The sequence below is a fragment of the Dipodomys ordii genome, unplaced genomic scaffold, assembly GCF_000151885.1.
Source record: "Dipodomys ordii isolate 6190 unplaced genomic scaffold, Dord_2.0 Scaffold11, whole genome shotgun sequence".
In the NCBI taxonomy this organism is placed as follows: domain Eukaryota; kingdom Metazoa; phylum Chordata; class Mammalia; order Rodentia; family Heteromyidae; genus Dipodomys; species Dipodomys ordii.
This window is the reverse complement of record NW_012267227.1, coordinates 12339178-12362259: the sequence shown is the minus strand read 5'-3', so window position 1 is coordinate 12362259 and position 23082 is coordinate 12339178. Positions and strand designations below refer to the sequence as shown.

Here is a 23082-nt window from a genome sequence, read left to right as displayed (position 1 = left end):
TTTTAGCGATAAAGGCTTCTGTTTTAGGTCAGATATACTTTCCAATCAGGACAAAACCTGAATGTTATCTAAATTACAAAATACACTGTAACTTATATGATTTGGGGACACTTCTTGATTCTAACACTGAATGTGATACAGCCTGTCAATTCAACAACTGTACTCTCCTGTAGTCTGGTGCGAGATGGACCCCCACGCATGCTCCTGTGGAATCCTTTGCTTTTTTTTTTTTTTTAAGCATAGCACTTTAAGTGCTTTGAGAAGTGAAAGTGTTATGGCTTTAATTTCTGGACATCACTGAAGAATTCATGAAGGAAGATGGCATTGGTATGGGATTTGAAAAATGTATAATTTGAGGGGTGAAATAGGGCATGCTTTGCCCTATTTGTACAGAAAAGTTAAAGGCTTATTATTTAGGGGCCTGTAGCGTCTGCCTGTTGGAAGAACTGAATAGGCCAGGGGCTGGGAAGGTGGCTCAGTGGAAGAGCGCTTGCCTTGCATGCATGAGGCCCTGGGTTCGATTCCTCAACACCACATAAGCAGAAAAGGCCGGAAGTGGCACTGTGGCTCAAGTGGGAGTGCTAGTCTTGAGCTGCAGAGCTGAGGGACAGCGCCCAGGCCCAGAGTTCAGGCCCCATGACCAGACCCCTCCCCCCCCCCCCGCAAAAAAAAAAAAGGAATAGGCCAAAAGGAAGTCAGTGATGTTTGCTTCAGGATTAACCCCTGTAAACATGTTCACCACTAAAAAAGCAATTTAACACTCCAGAACTTCCTTTCATTCTTTGTCAGCTCATTCCTTTAAAGGTTCTGGCATTGTCAACAGAGGGTGTGCCACTCCTGCCCGGAGAATGACAGCATGTCCCTCAATTCTTACCTCAGCGCCAGAGTAGTTGAAGATTCCCACTACGCTGACAGGAACCAGCTTGTTCACGCAGCGCCCCAGAGCTTTCCTTCCCAGGGCAAACACAAAAGGGATTTCTTGCTCCCGGGCCATAGCTATAACGTTATAGAGAGCCTCATCCAGTCCACCTAAGAAAGACCAACACATGTGGAGGTTTCAGTTCATTATTTCCTAAAGGAGCTGATCTAGCTAAAAACATGTTCGTGCCGCCAGAAAACATTCTTTGAACGTGTCCAGCACTTACGGTGGATACATTCTCCACTTTGAATTTCTATTGCACAGGCATTTACATATTTGTATATGCAACTTTCCTTCTCCATCAACTAAGTCTCAAGTTCCTTCAAACATAGTTATTTTTGTTTGTTCTTAGGGATTAGCCTAACAGCAATCGAATCTGAATTTAGCAAACGTTTGTTATAAAGAAATTATTTATAATTGTTACTCTTAGCGCAAACTTTCAGCCAAGTAGTGAACTGTCACCATGGAATGAAAGACTGATTGGGTAGTTTTATTGGTCTCCTCCTGGATGCACCTGTCCCTGGCCTCTGATCAGTGTCTAATCACCTACTAGTTGCTCCTCCACCTCAAAGGAAAAATCGGGAGCACCCACATGGTCCAAGTGTTTGCATACTGATTCCCCAAGAGCCTCTCTAAAGAGAGGCTGGGTTCCTGAGCGACAAATTTCCACCACAGGCAGGAGCAGAGAACTTTATATTTTTTCTAGTTTCTTTTAAGAGGAGAGGTACCAGAAGTAAAGAAATGCACACTGACAAGTGCCCTCTCTTATCACTACAGAAGGGGCAGTTGGGGATCTGACTGAAATCCTTATCCAGGATCCACACATGACTTCCTTTACAAGTTAACCTCAATTACCCTAACTCAACTTCAGGTACTTATTTTATCACTACATTCTACAGAGAAACACAAATGGCTCTCACTTTATTTTTATTTATTTATTTATTTTTGTCGGTCGTGGGGCAGAACTCTGGGCCTGGGTGCTGTCCTTCATCTCTTCAGCTCAAGGCGAGCGCTCTACCGCTTGAGTCAAAGAGCCACTTCGGGTTTTCTAGTGGTTCATTGGAGATAAGAGTCTCAGACTTTCCTGCCCGGGCTGGCTTTGAACAGCGATCCTCAGATCTCAGCCTCCTGAAATAGCTAGGATTACAGGCGTGAGCCACCGGCGCCCGGTGGCTCTCACTTGAAAACAGAACATCCAGGCTCACGCCTGCAATCCTAGCTACTCAGGAGGCTGAGATCTGAGGATCACTGTTGAAAGCCAGCCCAGGCAAGAAAGTCTGTGAGACTCTTATCTCCAATTAACCACCAGAAAACTGGAAGTGGTGCTGTGGCTCAAGTGGCAGAGCACTGACCTTGAGCTGAAGAGCTCAGGGACAGCACCTAGGCCAAGAGTTCAAACCCCGTGACTGGCAAAAAAACAAAAAACAAAAAACAACAACAAAAACACCCCCAGAACATCCTACAATTACACCAAATGAATACCTTTGGACTGAATTTTTTCACAGTTTGGAGAAATTATAACACACTTGATTTTGTTCAACTTCATGTGTTTGGTAACCTCCCTTAGACCCATCACCAGCCGTCTTCTTGCTTTTGCTCTTACAGGATCCTTTTGGTAGATGCGTTCCTGAAAACTGACTAGCTCTTGGAGAAGAAGAGTCACACATTCATCAATTTCTTTACAAAGAACTTGGTTACAATACCTGTAAAGGAAGCAAACAATAAGTAATGCTATCCTAAACTTATTTTCTGATAATTACAAAATTACATTAGGAAAGAATCTTTGAGAGAAAATGTAAACAATAAAGATTTTAAAGCCTCCAAATAATTTAGTCAATTAGAAAGACAGAAAAGTGTTATACATTGCCCTTTTTTGTTTTATTGGTAGTGGGACTTGAACTCTGGGCTTGTGCGCTGTCCCCCTCAACTCTTCAGCTCACGGCAAGTGCTCTACCGCTTGAGCCACAGCGCCACTTCCAGTTTTCTAGTGGTTTATTGGAGATAAGAGTCTCACAGACTTTTCTGCCTGGGCTAGCTTTGAACCATGATCCTCAGATCTCAGCCTCCTGAGTAGCTAGGATTACAGGCGTGAGCCACGGGCGCCCGGCTTGCTTTTTTTTTTTTCATTTTCACCAAGATGGTTTTTAGTAAAGGATAGGTTAACTTCAGGGAAATATTATCTAAACTCCCATTATGAAATTCCTAATGATATGAACCAAATGTTAGCTTTTTATAAGGCAAAAATATATTTTTTCCATTTATACAGGGCCATATTTATAGATATACACAAATTAACAAAATACAGTATATTCAGTAGAGGAGCCAACAGCATAACTTCTCTGAGCAAGTAACGTACAGCTGAACAAAATGCATACCAGGAAGCTGAAACATGTTTTGTCAGGGAGGTCACAGATGAATAGAGAAAGGAAAGATGGGCAAATAATGTCATAATATTCAATGTCCTTATGTGAAAATGGAACCAGGTAACTTGAGGGAATGAGGGGGGTTGGGACAGATGGGGGGACAACAATGTAAGGAGTGAAGCAAGGTACTTATAACCTGGTATGTTGAATTGAAACACCTTTGTATAACAACTTAAAAGATAATATAAGAAGTAAACCACAGCCGGGCGCTGGTGGCTCACGCCTGTAATCCTAGCTACTCAGGAGGCTGAGATCTGAGGATCGCGGTTCAAAGCCAGCCCAGGGCAGGAGAGACTGCGAGACTCTTATCTCCAATAAACCACCAGAAAACTGGAAGTGGCGCTGTAGCTCAAGTGGTAGAGTGTCGCCTTGAGCTGAAGAGCCGAGGGACAGCGCCCAGACCCAGAGTTCAAGCCCCACGACCGACAAAAAAAAAAGAAGTAAACCACAAAAAGTATGGAAAATATAAGTTTTCCATAAAAGATTATTTCTTTCCAACAAATAAGAAATGTGGTTCTAGTAAGAAATATAACTTGCACCTGAATGTCCTAATATTAATACTTCCTCTGTCAGCCTAGGTAAGTCTCAATCATAAAGATAAGATGGCCTTGGTGGCCCCAGCAGCTCTGATAATCTATAACTATGGAAGACACACTCAATAGTGAAACTTAAGTCAAAACCAAAAAGGCCTTGTGGTAAAAAGTCACATGGTTTACATCAGAGATTACGTATGGCTACAATGAGAAAACAGAATGGAAGTATGGGGTCACAACAACACTTCAATTCTGGGGAAAGACCTCCAAGCATACTTCCTGTTAACTCTTTCCCTCTGTGCTAGCTCTCGGCTCTCATCTCAACCACAGCAGCATTTAAGAAGCAGAACTGATAGAACGCGCAATCTAGTACTAGCTAAGCACATGTCTACTGGTGGCCTGCCCTTTGTTATGGGCAAACAACTCTCCACCCTCCCTCCTAAAACAAAAACATAGTGTTGGAAATCTTGTTTTATGTGAAAAATGTTTTAATAAAGTGCCACTATGACACTACAGAAAAAAGGACACAAATGGACAGCCTAAAGGAAGATGAGCTGTCCTAAGTACTCAAGATTAGAGAGCAGAACACCAAAAATACAATTTTCTTCCTTCTTTTTTCTTTCAAGCTGTTTATTTCATGCACATGTAATGTTTCTCATTCGCCAAGTCTTGCCTCATTCCACATCTGTTATTTGGCATTTAATTAACTTCTCATAGCTTAGCAAGAAGTATTTGTTCAAAAACAATAGAAAAGGAGAAGGAACAAAGCAAATCAATCTAGTTTGGGCTCTAACTGGTTATACTTTTACCCTAGAACATGTCCATGTGTTGTTTTCCAAGGTAAAATTTATCTACACAAATGTTATCTACACACAAATTTATCTACACTAAAATGCTTCTCAGAAGTAACTGTTACTTTAAGGTCGTTCATTCACAGATGGGGTACTACATTCCCCCCCAGTTGTCTGAATCCTAAACACAGAAACAGTTCCTTGGAAATAGTTTGAGCTAGATGTATAGCAGGGTAATAAGAGTACTTGCATGTCATGGAGCCCTCATCTCATAAAAAGATAGAGAAGTAAATAAATAATAAAAGCAGTAATACTTTCATGCGATATGTTTATTTCATGTAATACGGCTTCAGATACAAGTAGAAGTCTATTACATGTTATTTGTTAGAGAGCTGAGAGGTCAATGACACAAAAAAACAAAGGCATTTGGAAGGGCAAAAACTCAATAGTATGACACTGTGTGTTTACACAAGGTTTAAAAGGCCAGGATTCTAGGGCAGAGACATTGTATAGTATATAAAATATATTTATCGTCAAACTACTCTCCACAAACACTGACAGAAGGGAATGCTTTAAATATAGTAAAACCAGCTGTTTAACAAACCCAGAAAGAACTTAAAGATGTTTGGTATTTCACCTACTCAACTCACTAAGTAACAATGGTAACATTGCAATCAAGATCTTTAAACTATCTAATCATACTAATGAGAGAAGAAAAAAAAAACAAAACCAACTTACTCTCTAAATCTTTTGCTGTGGATTTTGGTTATTGTTGATGATGCCATTGGACTGCCTATCCCAGAACTAGCAGGAGAGCCTTGTGACACGGGAGTCATGCAGTACGGAGAGTTCTGACTTGCTGGAGAGAGCGATGTATCACTGGGCATACTCAGTCCAGTATCTGTGGAGATGTGAGATGATGGTGAATTAAGAAACCTCTCAGCTAAAAGGCCCTATAATGAGTCATACTATTTAGAATAACCACTGACTTCTGAATCACTTTTCTCTCACAAATTAGTGTTTCTCATATACATGAAAAATGAAGTCTTCTTGTTACCTACTAATACATACTCTAAAAATCAAGCACTGCCTAGAAATCTCCACCGAGGAGGTAGGAAAAGGTCATGCTATCTAACCCATCTGGTCCCAGGGGATTTAAAGAACAAAGAGCTACACCTCTTTCCATATCCTGCCTCCTATCCCTTCATCTCTACTTTTACACCTGCTTCTTACATGGTTGCTGGCAAGAATACATTTTATCCTGCTCAGTTCTCTCCACAACCTTGTAATTCTCCATGTACTACACCAGTTTGTCTCTTACTTGGCCTTTGCTCCTGTACTCAGGGATCCACACTTTTACATGCCATTTGGGGAATCTATCTCATCCTCCATTCCGTTCCTAAACAGCTAATCTCAGGGAATGAGCTTATATTTGTATATTCAGTCCTCAAATTAGCAAAGTTATATACCTATTTTGTCTCCCTCTTGGATAGAAGCACTTGCCCATTCAATGCTCCAACCTCTAGCCTCCCAATTCTCCTTAATTACTAAAATACCTGTCAGAGATGTTCAACAAACATTTGCTGAAATACATTTGCACATAAAAAATATTTGCACATAAATACAATCATATAAATTGAAGACAAAGGAGGTTCCTAACTGTTACATCCGTAGAAATAAATTTTGTTTTCCACAAGTAATGAAACACTGCAGCTTACTGTGTATGTAAATCAAAATTTAAATTTGTTGCAAAATCACATGTGCTGGTTACTAACTCCATGGACTCAATCTCATTGGCTGGGATTTCACATGCTGGTTACTGTGTGGACCTGACAATTACTGACCAAGTGGGCTCTGCATTGTATTTCTATACTCATGGTGAAAAAGAAAATTACACAATGAAAATAGCCTCATGAGGAATGATACTGAAGACAAATTTCAGAAGCAGTCTCATGCACTGGTGAAATCTTACCTTTTGAAGAGTTACTATAAACTGTGGAGTTGAGCTTCAAACATGTCTCAGACTTATTATGTAACCAGTTGCCCACCCCCTTAGCCATCTGCCTTCAAAAGAAATCTCTCTTAAAAATAAATTTATATAAAATATGGAATACAATCTCCACTTAGGAACATAACTAGTTATAGCTTAGCTAGCAGTGAAATACCCCAGCATATTCCTTGAGAAGATGAAAAAGGGAACCCCACCACCCCTTACCTTCCTGGGAAACAATCTCCTGTGGCAAATCATCAATAAAATCTAAATTTACTTCTGTTGGTTCCTCAGATCCCAAAATGCTGTGGTCCACAGCTAAGCGTCCCTTCTTTTCCTCTCTTTCTTTCAAAATAACCTAAAAGTCATTACAACAGTCTTTAATTACTGATCACTCTTCCACTAGAGACTGAATGATTATAATGTACACCAAATATCAATGAAGTAGTTTACATAAACAGGACTATGAGGATTTTACCTGGCCAGGTGTTACTTGGCTGCATACCAACTGACCAGCAAAATGATCAATGTATTTGAATGGTAAATATAAGTTGAAGGAAATACTGTATACAAAATAAAGGCAATAATGCTTGAGAACATACAGCTAAACAAACTATCACTGTTTCATTCTCTAAATCCTCAGTAACAAATAAGAGTTTCCAAAACAATGACTAAGGTAAAATATACAATATACAGGTAAAATACAAGTTATTTGACTGCATTTCAGTTTTCAATTATTTAGGCACAAATTATCTCCTTCTGACTCTCAATAAAAACTATAAGCTGACAAAAGCAGACATTTTCTTTAATTTATAGATGAAGATGAAAGTAAAAAAAGAAGTCTGCCTACAATTATACACAACACAAATCAATACTGAGATCCAGGGATTAAGAGTTCAGAGGGCCCCCTCCCCCGCCAAAGCTGAGGAACAAACTCAGGGCTTTGTACTGGCCAGGCAAGTGCTATTCCACTGAGCTAAAACCCCAACCTTTTAGCTCACCTTTTTAAGTGCTGTGGGTCGTTTCAGTTTTGCAATCTCCTTCTCTTTCCCTTTTTTTGCTTTAGAGGAAGCAATGTCCAAAGAATTAAAGGATGTCAAGCAGGGTTGACTTTTCGTTAAGGGTTTTCTATTAGTAGAGTCTTTAGTATGAAAAGAACCTGCAGTGACCACTGGAAAAAAAACAAAACAAAAAAACATTAGTTTTATTATTGTGACCAATTCCACATGCTTTCAGAACCTGCAGTGAGACATCTACAAAAACAAAAACATCTTCGTTCCATGGAGCAGCATAAGTAGCAATACGTGGCGATTCAGGGATCCTCAGAGGCAGCTCCTACTCAGCTTTTCAGCACCCATAGCACAAAGAAGACAATGTTGATAACACTAGCCAATTTAGAAGTTCTAAGTAAATTTCTAGGTCTACTCTGATTGCAGCAACCCCCAAGCACAAATGTTCATTCCAACTGGTATTCAGTAAAAACAATTCAACCTCCAAGCATTTCGCACTCCTTCTGGGTTTGCCATTTGCTCTTCCCAGTTGCTTCCATAGCCCTTTAACTTCTGATCTCCATTGTCTCACTCCAGCAGAGCTTGCCTGCCACTTCCCTGGGAAGATGATACCTAGTATGAGCCCTCAAAGCACCTGAGAGGAATGGCAGACATCCTCACTCTTGGCTGAGGCTCACCAACCACCTCTGCCCTCTCTCCCCACTCAGTTCCTTACTGCTTTCCACATTTTCCAACTTCCTTCCTAGCCTCTTTCCTGACCCTTTGCAACAAGTTAAAGAAGGAAGGGGATGGGGTGTACACCAACAAAGATCTTCCTTTGACTGTCTTCCCTTCAGGCTAAGGCACTACAACACCTCTTTCCTTCCCTGCTAAACATCTCAAGTTGTACTGTCATCACTTCCCAAATCACTGCTATCCACCTACCTTTTGAAACTGATTTTGCCACTGACCAATATAATCCCTGAATGAGGCAGGAGAACCTCTACTCTTAGCTTCGTTCAGCATCTGGCACAAGGACTACTTTTCCTCAAGATCCTTCCCTTGTCTTTTGTGACATTATATTCTCAGAGTTTTTTTTTTTTTTACTCATTTTCAAGTTTATTTCTTTGGTTCCTCTTCCTTTTGAAATCTGAGCATTTTCACAGGTCTTGTCCTTAAGCACTTTTCCCCTAAATTTTCCTTCCTCCAACAATCTTATTTCATAGCTTCAACAATCCTATTTGATGACTTCTCATCTAAACCACACATCAGAAAGAACACACCAGGCTCTCACTGCTGGCATCTCAAGTACAAGTTTGCTCTTGTCAACACAACTCTCCATCCATGATCTTATCTTGTATAGTGTCACCAAGGCCCTTTTTACCCACTCCAAGCCAGAGCTAGAGTTACATCTGACCTGTTTTCACAACTTACTGTTAGAAACCTATCAACTCCTTACAGTTCTGTCTCATTTTTTGAACTTCCCAATAGCTTTTTTCATAATCAATCCTTTACATTAAACATCGATGATAGAGGTTAATCTCAATTCTGTATTTCAAGGACCCTACTACCCCCTTTCTTCTATGCAGTCCTCTATAACATCTTTACCATACCCTCTGTGGACATAAATCACTCTAGGCTGTAGATCCATACAATTTGGCAAGTAGATTTCCTAAGGTGGTACCTTCAATTAGTGATTTATATTGGTCTTATTCTACCAGTAAACTTCTTTTTTTTTTTTTTTTGAGTCTGATCCTGGGGCCTGAACTCTGGGCCTGGGCGTTGTCCCTCAGCTCTTCAGCTCAAGGCTAGCGCTCCACCACTTGAGCCACAGCACCACTTCCGGCTTTTATCTTTTTGCTTATGTGGTGCTGAGGAATCAAACCCAGGGCCTCAGGCAAGCGCTCTACCACTGAGCCACCTTCCCAGTCCCAAAATAAACTTCTTGTACAAAAGCATATCTTAATCATCTCTGTAATCCTAAGAGTTTCTGATAACATGTTTTACGTATATTTACATTTATATATTTTACCATTTGCTAAGTAAATCAATATTGTGATGATAAGCCACAGGTTAACATTTTCTTCCTCATAATATTAGTTAACATCTATTGAGTGATTATCACTCAGATTCTCTAACCACTTTACATGTATTGTCTCTTTCACTCCCCCAAAACAATCCTGAAGTAGGCACTGGCACTTAAGGTTAGGAGGGTAGGAGATTTCCTAAAGAAACACACAAAAGAGCACAATTCACACAAAGGTGCAATGCCTAAGAAACACATAAAAGAGCACATTCACACAAAGGTGCAATGCCTAAGTACTATTTCCTATTTATAAAAAAATAATTCATACTGAAACAAACTCCAAAGATACAGAAGCAAAAGACTTTGTTTTTTCTTTTTCTGAAGATTTTTGTATTCTTTACTTTATATACAGTGTATTCACATGCATATCTATGGGAGGGGGGTAGGGCACAGAATCCGAGGAAAAAGGGTGAAAAAGTGCAGCAGTAGGCTGGGCGCCAGTGGCTCACACACCTGTAATCCTAGCTACCTGCTACTCAGGAGGCTGAGATCTGGGGATCACAGTTCAAAGCCAGCCCAGGCAGGAAAGTCCGTGAAACTCTTATCTCCAAGTAACCACCAGAAAACCAGAAGTGGCACTGTGGCTCAAGTGGTAGAGTGCTTGCCTTGAGCTGAAGAGCTCAGGGACAACACCCAAGCCCAGAGTTCAAGCCCCACGACTGACATAAAATAAAATAAAAAATAAAATAAAATTTTAAAAAGTGCAGCAGTGAACACTGATGAAAGTGAACTATACAACTCATGGGTGAAGATGGGAGGGAGGGAGGGAGGGAGGGAGGGAGGGAGGGGATGGGATAGAATAAGGGAACAGATTAACACTGTATGAAAGGATAGGTACTTATTATCTGACACATATAAACGAAACCCCTCTGTATCATCTCTACAATAACGATAAAAAAAAAAAAAAGAAGAAGCACGATTCATACCTAGACAGCTTGGCTTCTGAGCCCCTGCTTTTACCTATTATTAGGCCGAACTTCTCCTAAAACACTGCTCTTAGTTATATTCCCTACAGTATGCCATGGGGACACATTCCTGTCCCTTTCCCTTTCTCACAAGCCTAACTTCGTTGGAAGCTTAATAAAATTCACTGTTATTTTTCCTAATAGTTACTCACAGCAAGGTTTAGCCTGGATGGCAATTAGCTATAGGTTTAAGCATTCTGCACCCAGGGCTATAGTTATACACTGTTGCTTTTCTTTTCGTCTACTAAGCAATAGTCCTCTCACCTGTCACATAAGAAAACTCAACCCTGCTTCTCAGCGTTAATGTATTTGTTAACATAGAAATTATGGCTTCTGTAGAAAGTCACATTCACTTTCTCATACACATACATGAAACTGAGTGAAACTTCTGTTTATCATTTAATTTAAACTGGACATCATAACAGTCAACAGAGCCAAACTACCTGGTGATTATAAACTGAAGATACAGTAAAAGATGCCAAGCTAGGAACATGAGGGTACATGGGGCCCGCAGTTCCAGGACAGAATGGTCATGAAGGCAAAGTGGAACAGTAAGGTTAGTCAGGATGTGGCCTTGGGACTCTGGCTTTATTCCAAGTGAGATAGAGCGCTCCTGGAGGGCTTGGGCTGTGGGGTGACACTACCTGGCTTATCTGCAAAGATCAATGGGTTTAAGGAAAGTTGGGGGTTGGGGGCAGGAAAGGCAGGTAGTAGGGAAGAGGCCTCTCAAGGACGTGTATGCAGTAGGCACTTTTGGGAGAGAGGAAAGAACTGTGAGTAGATTATGGATCTGCTCTGAAGGAAGAATAGACAGATGTGCTACAGGACTTGATGTGGAAAGAGAAGGAACACAGATAACTAAAAAGTGTGTGTGTGTGTGTGTGTGCCCACTACAAAGGCAATGATGCCCTCTATGTAATGTATATTCCAAGGTCAAACAACACTCTGCCTGGACGGAGGCTGTTACCTGTGTATGACAGAGGTCGAGTGTTTGTGACCTGCCGTGCTTTCATGGCTTGCTGTTGCTTTTCCAGGGCAGCTAGCATGTCCCCTAAATCCAGCTGCACAGGGGTTTTATTCTTTTTGCCAGCTGCTTTTGATAAAGCTTCCTGCAAGATGGATAAGAAAACATTTATTTTTTTGTTACAGGGAGAGGAGTCATGCTGGTGCTTGGCAGTAGCAAAAAATATTATGACCTTTGTTCCTAAAAATGACTCTACCTGTAATTTTTTTTGCTCCATACTTATTTCTGAATATTCCTGAGCTGTGGCAAGGGCTGCTGCTAAAGCTTTCTTCTTCTGGCTTTTTGCACGCTTAGGAACAGAGGTGGTAATGGGAATTGGAGTCTGAACTATATTGATGGGTGAATTTTCGGGTAGGTCATCCAACTGTAAGAACCAGAGAAAAACATTTGTCAGCAATCTCATACAAGTCTAATCCTAAAGAAAGACAAGCCTGAGCGAAGGGCAGCCAGTAGTATAACTGGACTGAACTCTTCAAGGATCCAATGTCATAAAGAAGATGGGACCAAGCCAGATGCTGGTAGCTCACACCTGTCATACTAGTTACACAGGAGGCTGAGATCTCAGGATCTCAGTTTAAAGCTAGCCCAGACAGGAAAATCTGTGGGACTCTTATTTCTAACCACCAGGGAACTGGAAGGGGCACTATGGCTCAAGTGGTAGAGCATTAGCCTTGAGCATAAGAGCTCCCTAACAGCACCCAGGCCTGAGGAGTTCAAGCCCCGTTACAGAAGGAAAGAAGGAAGGAAGGAAGGAAGGAAGGAAGGAAGGAAGGAAGGAAGGAAGGAAGAGAGAAAGGAAGGAAGGAAGGTAAGAGAGAGAAAGGAAAGAGAAAGGGAAGGGAAGGGAAGGGAAAGGGAAAGGGAAAAGAAAAAGAAGATGGGACTATTTTAGATAAAGGGATAAGAAAGGGGGCAAACAGCCAAAGTTGATGCTTATCCAGATCCTGGACTGAAAACAAACCCTCCAAAATAAAATGTCATAGTAACTGAGGAGATTTTTGTGCACATTGTGTGTAAACCATGCACACCCTTGGGTCTAATTCTCTTTAATAGCTCTTCACACACAGCCACAGGTCATAGCTTGCATGATTCACTTACAGTTCTAAAGAGTCACTTACTACTTTTGAAGAAAGTTTCTGCTGAATATTCTCATCCTTAGCATTTCCATTCTCAGTTAGCTCTTGAAGCCCATCTTCATCCTGAAATAAGTTATACATTTTAAGTAAAAATAGGTCAGAGCAAACTCTGAAGAAAGTTTTCATTCCCAGCCAAGAAAACTCAGTGTTGAGAAGGAAACCTCTCTTCTTCTATGCAAAACCTTGCCTGCTGCTATCCCATGCTGGGGAGGTGTGTGTGTGTGGTGTGTGTGGGTGTGGGTGTAGTGCGTGCGCGTGTATTTTGTGTGTGTGTGTGTATTTTGATCCAAACTGGATTTCATCACATACAGATAATGTTGAAGATTTTATTTTTATTTTTTTTGGTTCGGTCGTGGGGCCTGAACTCTGGGCCTGGGTGCTGTCCCTCAGCTCTTCAGCTCAAGGCTAGCGCTCTACCACTTGAGCCACAGCGCCACTTCCGGCTTTTTTCTTTTTGCTTATATGGTGCTGAGGAATTGAACCCAGGGCCTCAGGCATGCAAGGCAAGTGCTCTTCCACTGAGCCACCTTCCCAGCCCGATGTTGAAGATTTTAAACAGTTGAATATTAATTTTGTTAATACATTCACTGTTCCACATTACCAAACACAACTGTAAGATTAAAGATTGAAAAATTTTAAAAAAATTCTATTCAAACTAACTTTTTTCCCCCTTGTATTACTGGGGTTTGAACTCAGGGCCTTATACCACTGAAGCCATATAGTACATAGGATCACTTGAGCCACACATCCCAGACGTTTCTGCTTTATTTTACAGATAGAACCTTTTGCTTTTTGCAATCATCCTCCCTTCAATCCCACTAGCTGCCTGTGGGCATGCTCCATCCAATGTACCTGACCTACTGAGATAGTCTGCATAACTTTTACTCAGGCTGTTCTGGAACCTTGATCCTCCCAATTTCTGCCTCCCAGGTAATTGGGATTACAAGTGTGAACCACCAGGCCTAGCCATGACATCTTCAGATATAAGTATGGCAGCACAATCCTAACAATCATAGTTCAAATGCCTATCACAGATATATTAAAACTATTCTGTGCCAGGCACTGAGGGCTCATGCCTATAATCCTACCTACTTAGGAGCCTAAGATGTTAGGAGCATAATTTGAAGCCAGCCTGGGCAAAGTCTGTGAGACTCTTATCTCCAATTAACCACAAAAAACGGAAGTGAAGTTGTGGCTCAAGTGGTAGAGTGCTATCCTTGAGCAAATAAGTTCAGAACCAGCATCCAGGCCCTGAGTTAAAGCATTAAAGCCAGGATGTGCATGTGCACAAGCACACAAGCACACACACGCACAAACGCGCGCGCACGCAAACACACACATACACACACGCACACACAACTATTTTGGATAGAGTAACTGAAATGTACTCTCAACTCCTTTGGGTCAGCTACTAAACTTACCTAACACATTATACATCTCCATCCTCTAATCTCTATCAATCTATTTTATAGAATTTATGATCTCTCCAAAATGAGTTACACAAATGAATTACCAGAGGAGTCTGACACAACCAAATTCTGTTTTTTCTTTAAAATCCATTCCAAAGTGTGCTCATTATCTTGCTCATGTAACTGTAACCCTCTGTATAGTATCTTTACAATAAAAAATTAAAAAAAAATCCATGCTACATGTTCAAAGTGATCTGTGTCTATTCTAGAGTCAATAAAGCATTAAGTCTGTACATATCTATTCCCTACTTACAGCAATGTCCTAAGCAAAGTCTGACTATTCACCTTAACATGTTACTTATGACACCTTATCAATGCAGAACAGGCTGTTGGTAAGAGCTGCATAGATGACTTAACAGTACAGTTAGGATATAAGTTGCCTACTAGACTAAGGAAAATAGCCATTTTTCTTCCTAAATGGTACCAGAAATTATCTAGATTGAGCTATTCAACTCTGAAAAACCTCTCAAATGGACTGAACAACAAAAATCAAGAGAAAAAGTCTGACAGTGGATGAGGTCCACATGAAGTGAAGCTCTGTATCTAAATCTACAGTATGTGCTCCAATGAGCCATAACTTGTAAACCTAACACCAATGAAGTTAATGAACATTAAAAATATATGTAACCAAGGCAAATAAAAATCAGGCAATACTTCTGAGTAACTTATAATCTAATACTGTAATATTTGTAATTTATTAAATTAATTTCTTAGTGAGAGCATTTTCCTGTTAACACTTTACGAAGAGTTTGAAAAAAAAATACCTCAAAATATAAAGACTCCGAATTTGGGTCACTTCTGTGGGACTGACTAGGGTTTAAATGCTTGTTATCTTGTCTCTTTTGCAAATTCTGTCTTCTTTCTGAAGAAGTACTATGTCCTCGGCATCGGAATCCAGCCTGAGTAACCCCACAGGGGAAAAGAAAATTTTATTACGTTTAAGCAACCAGTGTGGTGAAGTAAAACACATTTTCAGAAAAGTACAAAAAACCCAATGAATTTTCACCAAATGCATCATTTATTTTAAGAGGCCAAAATCTCTGACAAGTAGGTGATTCTAAGGAAAATATAAAAAATGTGATTTTTTGGGGGGTGGGAGTGGAGGGGGTCAGCCATGGGCTTGAATTCAGGGCCTGAGCGCAGTCCCTGAGCTCTTTTTGCTCAAGGCTAGTGCTCTACCACTTTGAGCCACAGCTCCACTTCCAATTCTGAGTAGTTAATTAGAAATAAGAGTCTCATGAGGACTTTTCTGCCTGGACTGGCTTCGAACAGTGATCTCAGATCTCAGGCTTCTAAGTAGGTAGGATTTCAGGTGTGAGCCACTGGCGCCTGGCTAAAAATGCTATCATTAATAAGCCTCACCTTCTTTCCCTCTCCATGAATATCTATACCAGATATATCCGTAAGAGCCTTGATCTGAATGCCAAATGGATGTCCTGGGTGTGGGGTGGTCACAGTAACTGGCACTTCTTTTTGTTTTTTTTTTTCTTGGGTCCGGTTGTGGGGCTTGAACTCTGAGCCTGGGCGCTTTCCCTCAGCTCTTCAGCTCAAGGCTAGCACTCTACCACTTGAGCCACAGCGCCACTTCTGGCTTTTTTCTTTTTTGCTTATGTGGTGCTGAGGAATCGAACCCAGGGCCTCATGCATGCAAGGCAAGCGCTCTACCACTGAGCCACCTTCCCAACCCCACTAACTGGAACTTCTATACGCCAGCAGGACAGTCAGCCAGATAAATATATGAAGTGGCAACAAAACTGACACCCAGCCTGCCCCACCACAGACCAGGAAAGTGAGTGCAGAGAGGGTGTTTGGAGGATAGGAGTGACAGGTGAGGAAGGAGAGTGAAAGACGGCAGGATCTCCAGGGTAACACTGGGTCCCCAGCTCTATTCTCTTTCTTGACTTTTTCAATTTTAAATATCCTGTTTAAGATAAGAATATTGTACTTTAGTTCTGCAAGATGTTGCCATCAAAGAAAATAGCACAATACTTTTTTATGTAACTATTTTAAGTCTGATATCTTTTTAAAAATAGTTTTAAGGGTCACGTTCAACCTAGAGATGACCCACTTTCAGTCTACTGGAAGTTTATTTTCCAAATAAATTTTATTACTGCGTGCGCTCCCCCCCACGTCCCCCACCCTTAGGAAAAAGTATCAAATAATAAAAATCCTTCTTCAGCTGGACATGGTATGGTGGGGCATACCTGTAATCCCAGATACTGGGGTAACAGACATAAAGAGGATCACAACCAGGCACTGGTGATTTATGTCTGTAATCCTAGCTACTTGGGAGGCTGAGATCTGAGAATTGTAGCTCAAAGCCAGCCCAGGCAGCCAAGTCCCCAGGAGACTCTTATCTCTAATTAACCACCAGAAAACCAGAAGTGACGCTGTGGCTCAAGGTGGTAGAGCACTAGCTTTGAGCTGAAGAGCTCAAGAACAATGCTTAGGCCCAGAGTTCAAGCCCCGCAACCAGCCAAAAAAATAAAAATAATAATGAAGAGGATCACTGTTCATGGACTGTTTTATTAGCAAGAAGTTAACAAGATACTCATGTCGACAAACAAAGCTGGACATGATCATAAAGGAGGATTACAATCCAAGGCTGGCCCTGGATAAAAAAATAATGCAATACTCACCTCCAAAGATATCTGGCTCACATTAAGGCAATACAAAAAATAACTAAAGCAAAAAAGGAATGGGGCTGTGTGGCTCAAGTGGTACAGCTAGCAAGGGTGAGGCCTGAGTTCAACTCCCAGCACTACCAAAAGTAATCTTGTTCCCAAGGTAACAGGTTGCTGGAGGCTCATGGGAATGTCCTGCCCACTCCTCATGACCTCCATCCTAAGACCTTGAGGAGGCTGCCCAGCCTCTATATTTGGCGGAGGCACCCCTTCCTGCCACTAACACAAAGAGGTGAATATGTCAAATAAGGCACAGACGCGAAGCTAAAATCAGTATTTAAGGCACAGTGTGCACTTACTTTTTTTATATATTAATAGGAAAAAGACATGGAAGAGGCAGCAGTATTTGAGGGCATCCTTCTTCAAAATAATGAAATATTTAAAAATACAGATAAGGGCTGGGAAGGTGGCTCAGTGGTGGAGTGCTTGCCTTGCATGCAGAGGCCCTGGGTTCAATTCTTCAGCACCACATAAGCAGAAAAAGCCAGAAGTGGCGCTATGGCTCGAGTGGTAGAACACTAGCCTTGAGCTGAAGAGGTGAGGGACAGTGCCCAGGCCCAGAGTTCAGGCCCTATGACTGGCCAAAAAAAACAAAATAAAAATACAGAAAAGTAGGAAGTTAGTACAACATGCACCATACATTTACCACCTTCATTTAACATTTCACGTTGTTTTATTACTTAATTATGGATATCAATGTTTTGTTTTATTTTGGCAGTACTGGAGTTTGAGAATTCAGGGCCTTGCACTTATTAGGCAAATACTCTACTACTTGAGCCATGAGTCCAATTAGTTTTGCTTTCATTATTTTTCAAGTAAGGTTCTGTGTTTTCGCCTGGGCCAGCCTCAAATCTCAATGCTCCTATTTACTAGGAGGACAAGCATGTACCAATGTTTCCAATTTTTTTTACTGGTTGACAGAGGGTCTCAGGAAATTTATGCCGAGCTTGCCTCCATCTTCCCCATTTCAGCCTCTTTAAGATTACAGGCACAAGCCACTGTGCCACTTAATAGTTTACTTCTAAATAACAATATACATACGCAAAAATTAAAGAATCTGTCTTTTCACAATCATTATCACAAACCAAAAGTAATTCATTTCACATCTAATCAAATTTCTCCAACCTAAGTTAAATTACCTGGGAATTGTTTCTTTGTTCAGCTTGCCTTCCACCTCTAGAAAATGTCTGGTTTTTTTCCATCCAAGGTTTTTTCTGGGTTGCCTGGCAAGTTACATTGGTCCAATTTACACCACCTATAACACATATTTAAAGATTCCTTTACTTAGAAAAGAAGCCAAGATCTAATTGCTCCTTAGCTTTATATACTAAAATTTAGTCAGTTAAATATAATACTGAGATTTTTCTCTATACCTTTTCAGTGACAGTTGTTAGTCACCCAACTTCCTTGCTAAAACTGTACTTTTCAATTAAGTATAATTACTCAAAGATTTATGTCTGTGGGATCTTCTTTATTTTTTAGGTTTTGTAGCCCTAGTGAGTTATATGCTTAAAAAGATAGAGATTATAGCAAAACCAATGCAGAAAATAAGTACCTGTACACACAGATGATTCCACATGCTAAAGGAAAAAAGAAAAAAAGATAATTACTTTCCACTCAAGATGTATACTTGACAAATATTTTATCATTTAATCTAGCATTTTGCGTGCTTTTTGTTCTTGTTGTTGTTGGCTGTGAGGTTTGAACTCAGAGCCTGGGCACTGTCCCTGAGCTCTTTTGCTCAAGAATAATGCTCTACCACTTTGAGCCACAGTGCCACTTTCAGCTTTTGAATGGTTAATTAAAGATAAGAGTCTCCCTGGGACTTTTACTGCCTGGGAAAGCTTTGAACTGTGATCCTCAGATCTCAGCCTCCTGGGTAGCTAGAATTACAGACATTATTAGCCACTGGCACCCAGCAGACATGTTTGTTTGTTTTTGGTTGGTCATGGGGCTTGAACTCTGGGCCTGGGCACTGTCCCTGAGCTCCATAGCTCCAAGCTAGTGCTCTATCACTTGAGCCACAGCGCCACTTCCGGCTTTTTCTGCTTAGGTGGTACTGAGGAATCAAACCCAGGGCATCATGCATGCAAGGCGAGCACTCTACCACTGAGCCACCTTCCCAGCCCCAGACATGCTTCTTATAATGACAGAATATTGCTTCATAATACTTTTCATTCCAAATATATAAACCTCATTTTAACCATCTAATTACTATAAGAACTGTTCACTAAGATACTATGATTTAGCAGAGGACACGAGAAACAAATAGATGCAGCCATTAATAAGGAAACAAGACATGCTACACACATTCATGGTCCCAGCATCGGGGTGACGCAAAGCCCCGGCTGCAGGCTGGTTATTGTTGTGTTTGGGACTGCAGTAGCCGCTATCACTGTCAATGTCAGCTTCGCTGGCCCCCTGCTCACTGGAGGACTCAGCAGTGGGGTGAGATGCTCTTCTCCTCCTGCCTTTGGACTTCCACAGCATTGTGGCAGTGCTCTCTGACAGAGACTTGTTAGCAATATCTGATGGGAAATCTACAAGACAAGGAAAGTGTTGGTGATGATCGGAGCAGTAAATTCTTGTTAAATAAATTATTATTAGATTGTGACAAACTGTGTACAGAGAACTATGTGACCTTTTGAAAAGACTAAAAGATACTCCTGGTAAGCTAATATTACATGTTTCTATTATGAAAATAAATTATTGTATCATTAAGATACTCAAATAAGTAAGACAGGCATAGTGGTACAAGCTTATAATCCTTCCTACTTGGGAGATAAAGATCAGGAGATCATAGTTTGAGACCAGCCCACACATAGAAGTTTGAGACTTCATCTCAATCAGGCTAGATGCAATGGTACATGCCTATTACCCCAGCCAGAGAGAGAGCACAGTGACAGAGCACAGTGTTGCTATACACTGTCCAAGCTGACCCCAAGTATAAAGTAAAACCCTGTCTTGAAAATAAACTATGGAAAAAAAAAAAGGCACCTGGTATACATGTGAAAGTTTCTATGGAGATGAGGTCTCAGGTGATGCACCGATTCAACTTAACTAGAAAATGCCACATCATTTTCAGAGATGGCTACAATTTATACTCCAACAGGACATAAACATTCCCACTGATCCACACGTTCACCACATACTTGACACATTTCCTAGACTATAATTCTTGCCACTCTGTTATGTATAAAAAGGTAGTTCAGTGTGGGAGTTCTCAATAATGAGACTGAGCATCTTTCCTGATGCTTTTAGCCACTGTACTGCTTTTTCACAAATTACTTTTGTATTATTTAACCTGTCATTTTCTGAGTTGTCTTGTTTCTAAGAGTTTTTTTATTTCACAAGTTATAACTATACATCAATAAATTTCCTTCTAATAAATTACAAATTTTCTTTTTTTCTGAATCTACTCATTATTATTTTATTGTTGGCAATACCAGAGTTTGAACTGTGGACTTCAAGCTTGCTCAGCCACTGACCTACAACTTGGCTTTTTGCTGATTATTTTGAGATGGAGCCTCAAACACGTTTCTTTCTAAGCTGGCTTCAAATAATAAACCTTTAGGTTCAGCCTCCTGAGTGCATTAAGATTATAGGCATGAGACACCAGCACCGAGCTCACATTCATGTATTTTTGTTTGTCAGTAGTAGGGCTTGAACTCTGGGCACTGTACCTGAGCTCTTCAGCTCAAAGCCAGTGCTCTACCACTTGAGCCACAGCGCCACTTCCAGTTTTCTGGTGGTTAATTGGAGATAAGAGTCTCACAGACTTTCCTGCCTGGGCTGGCTTTGAACCGTGATCCTCAGATCTCAGCCTCCTGAGTGGCGAGGATTGCAGGCGTGAGCCACTGGTGCCCCATATGTTCTGCGCCTTCCATGACTTGGTAGTTGTTGTGGACACTGGGTTTCACTGTGTAAACTGCACTGTGACAATGTAAAGTTTTCATCAACAGCCCTATCTCTTACAAACAAGAAACTGCACTTAAACATATCCATAAGGTTGGATAAATGAGTCAAATGAAAGAGTTCCACAGTCCTATCAAATGGTGGCCTGTAGGCACAGATAGTACCCTCTGGCATTATGTCCTATAAGCTCCAAGGACGGTACACAATTATTTCCATATGAATTCTTATATAGCTCACACATATGCAGACAACTTTATACACGTTGCTAGCTGTTCCTCCTCCTCCTTTCTTATTTTTTCTTCTTCTTCCTCCTCCTCCTCCTCCTCTTCTCTTCCCTCCTGCTCTTCTACACTCCTCCCCCTCCTCCTCCATCTTCTTCTTCTTAGTACTGGGGTTTGAACTCAGGACTTCACATTTACTAAGAAGATGTTCGACCACTTGAGCCATGGATCCAGCCCTTTGTGCTTTATTTTTTAGGTATGGTATAGTGTTTTGCCTAGTCTTAAAGAGCCAGCCTTAAACTGTGATCCTCTTATTTAAGGGCTTTCCAAACAATTTAGAGACATGTGCCACCATGTCAGTTCATTAACTGAAATGGAGAATATCACTTCTTGCCTGGGCTGACCTTGGACCTCAGTCTTTCTGATCTCTCCTTCCTGCATAGCTAGTTATTACAGGCTGAGGCACAAAACCTGGACCCTTTTAAATTAAATGGGTATTTTTTGAAATAGTTCTCTGGTGAGCGGCAGTCACAAAGATACCTACCTCTATTTTCTTCTACCATTGGATTTCTTCATGAAGCCCTTAATCCAAATGAAACAGATTTGAGAAGGTATAAATCAGACCTGTAATGCTTTCCCTGTCATTTTCTATGTATGTGTTTGTACACATACAGAGGGGTCTGCTTCTATGCTTTGAAGATTCTTGCATATTGTACTAATAATATGAATCTACAGTCATTAAGGTGATTTTGTAAGTCTTAAAATACAGGGGAAATGTTCTTTCCCAAGGCTGTCTTGGGAAAGACATTGGTCTAAGAAGAATGTCAGACTTATGCTCCTAATTTTAGAATTGGTTTGTCAAGTTCCCGAAGCTTCCTAGTGGAATTGTTAGGAGAGTGGTGCTGAGTCTGCAGAGCAGCTTTGGGGAAGTGACATCTGAAGTATCACATCATCTCGCATGGCAGGATGGGACAGGCACACAGGATGTGGTTAAGGCCCAGCAATAAGGTCTTATGGTTTTCTGCTTATGTCTCATATCCCCAAGACTAATTCCTAGAAACTCTATGCTTCTGTTGCTATTATAAATCAGATCTTGCTTAAATTTTGTTTGTTGGTGGCATACTGAACTAGAATTAACTTTGGTATATTACTTTATATTTGGTTATCTTATGTGTCATATTTTGTATTTTATCTTATATTTGGTCATATCATTAGATAATATAGGCTTGTGTTCAAAAGAAACAAACTCTCTTTCTATGTCTTTATTTAACTCTGTCTCTTAATGACAACAATCAATCCTTGGAGGTCAAAAACAAACTGGAGAATACTGATAACATACAGTTGTCCTCACACTGCCTTCCTCACTCTGCTTGCAATCCTTATACTTCACAAGGCATCTTTATGATAACTTCACTACAGAAGGTTAATTTTTTTTTTAATTTTTTTTTTCAGTTATGGGTTTTGAACTCTGGGCCTGGGTGCTGTCCCTGAGCTCCTCAGCTCAAGACTAGCGCTCTACCATTTGAGCCACAAGGTCACTTCTGGCCTTTTCTGTTTATGTGGTGCTGAGGGATCAAACCCAGGGCCTCATGCATACGAGGCAAGCACTCTTCTGCTGAACCATCTTCCCAGCCCCAGAAGGTTAATTTTTTTAAAGCCATTCCAGGGCTGAAGAGATATGGAATTGGTCACAATGACAAAAAAACAATGAAAAACAATCAAAATCAAAACTTGGGAATTATCTAGCATTTGTCAATGTGTGCTCTACAAATCACACAGTGCAGCAGGTACTATCAACAGCATCCTTTCTCTCTGCTCCTAAAGGACCTAAGAAATGGTAAAAGGCTACGTGACTGAATATAAAATGGAAGCGGTAGAGCCCAAGGGAAAGAAAGCATCAGCCGTTTTATTCATTTCAATTTGGAAGAGCTTCCATG

General features: G+C 40.8%; 1 protein-coding gene across 2 annotated transcripts in view; it reads right to left on the bottom strand.

Annotated features, from left to right (window-relative positions):
• Positions 1–23082, bottom strand: part of Secisbp2l (SECIS binding protein 2-like) — a 47581-nt gene that overhangs the window by 6647 nt on the left and 17852 nt on the right. The window contains exons 5-16 of one of the 2 annotated variants that reach the window (XM_013010156.1): positions 19320–19549; positions 18565–18589; positions 18149–18264; positions 15090–15224; positions 12839–12919; positions 11917–12084; positions 11664–11805; positions 7658–7827; positions 6882–7014; positions 5405–5567; positions 2402–2622; positions 875–1029 (exon numbers count right to left, since the gene is read on the bottom strand). In XM_013010156.1, coding sequence (XP_012865610.1) covers positions 875–1029; positions 2402–2622; positions 5405–5567; positions 6882–7014; positions 7658–7827; positions 11664–11805; positions 11917–12084; positions 12839–12919; positions 15090–15224; positions 18149–18264; positions 18565–18589; positions 19320–19549 — 1739 coding nt within the window. The remainder of the gene's footprint in view (positions 1–874; positions 1030–2401; positions 2623–5404; positions 5568–6881; positions 7015–7657; positions 7828–11663; positions 11806–11916; positions 12085–12838; positions 12920–15089; positions 15225–18148; positions 18265–18564; positions 18590–19319; positions 19550–23082) is intronic. The other variant, XM_013010157.1, reaches the window with a different exon arrangement.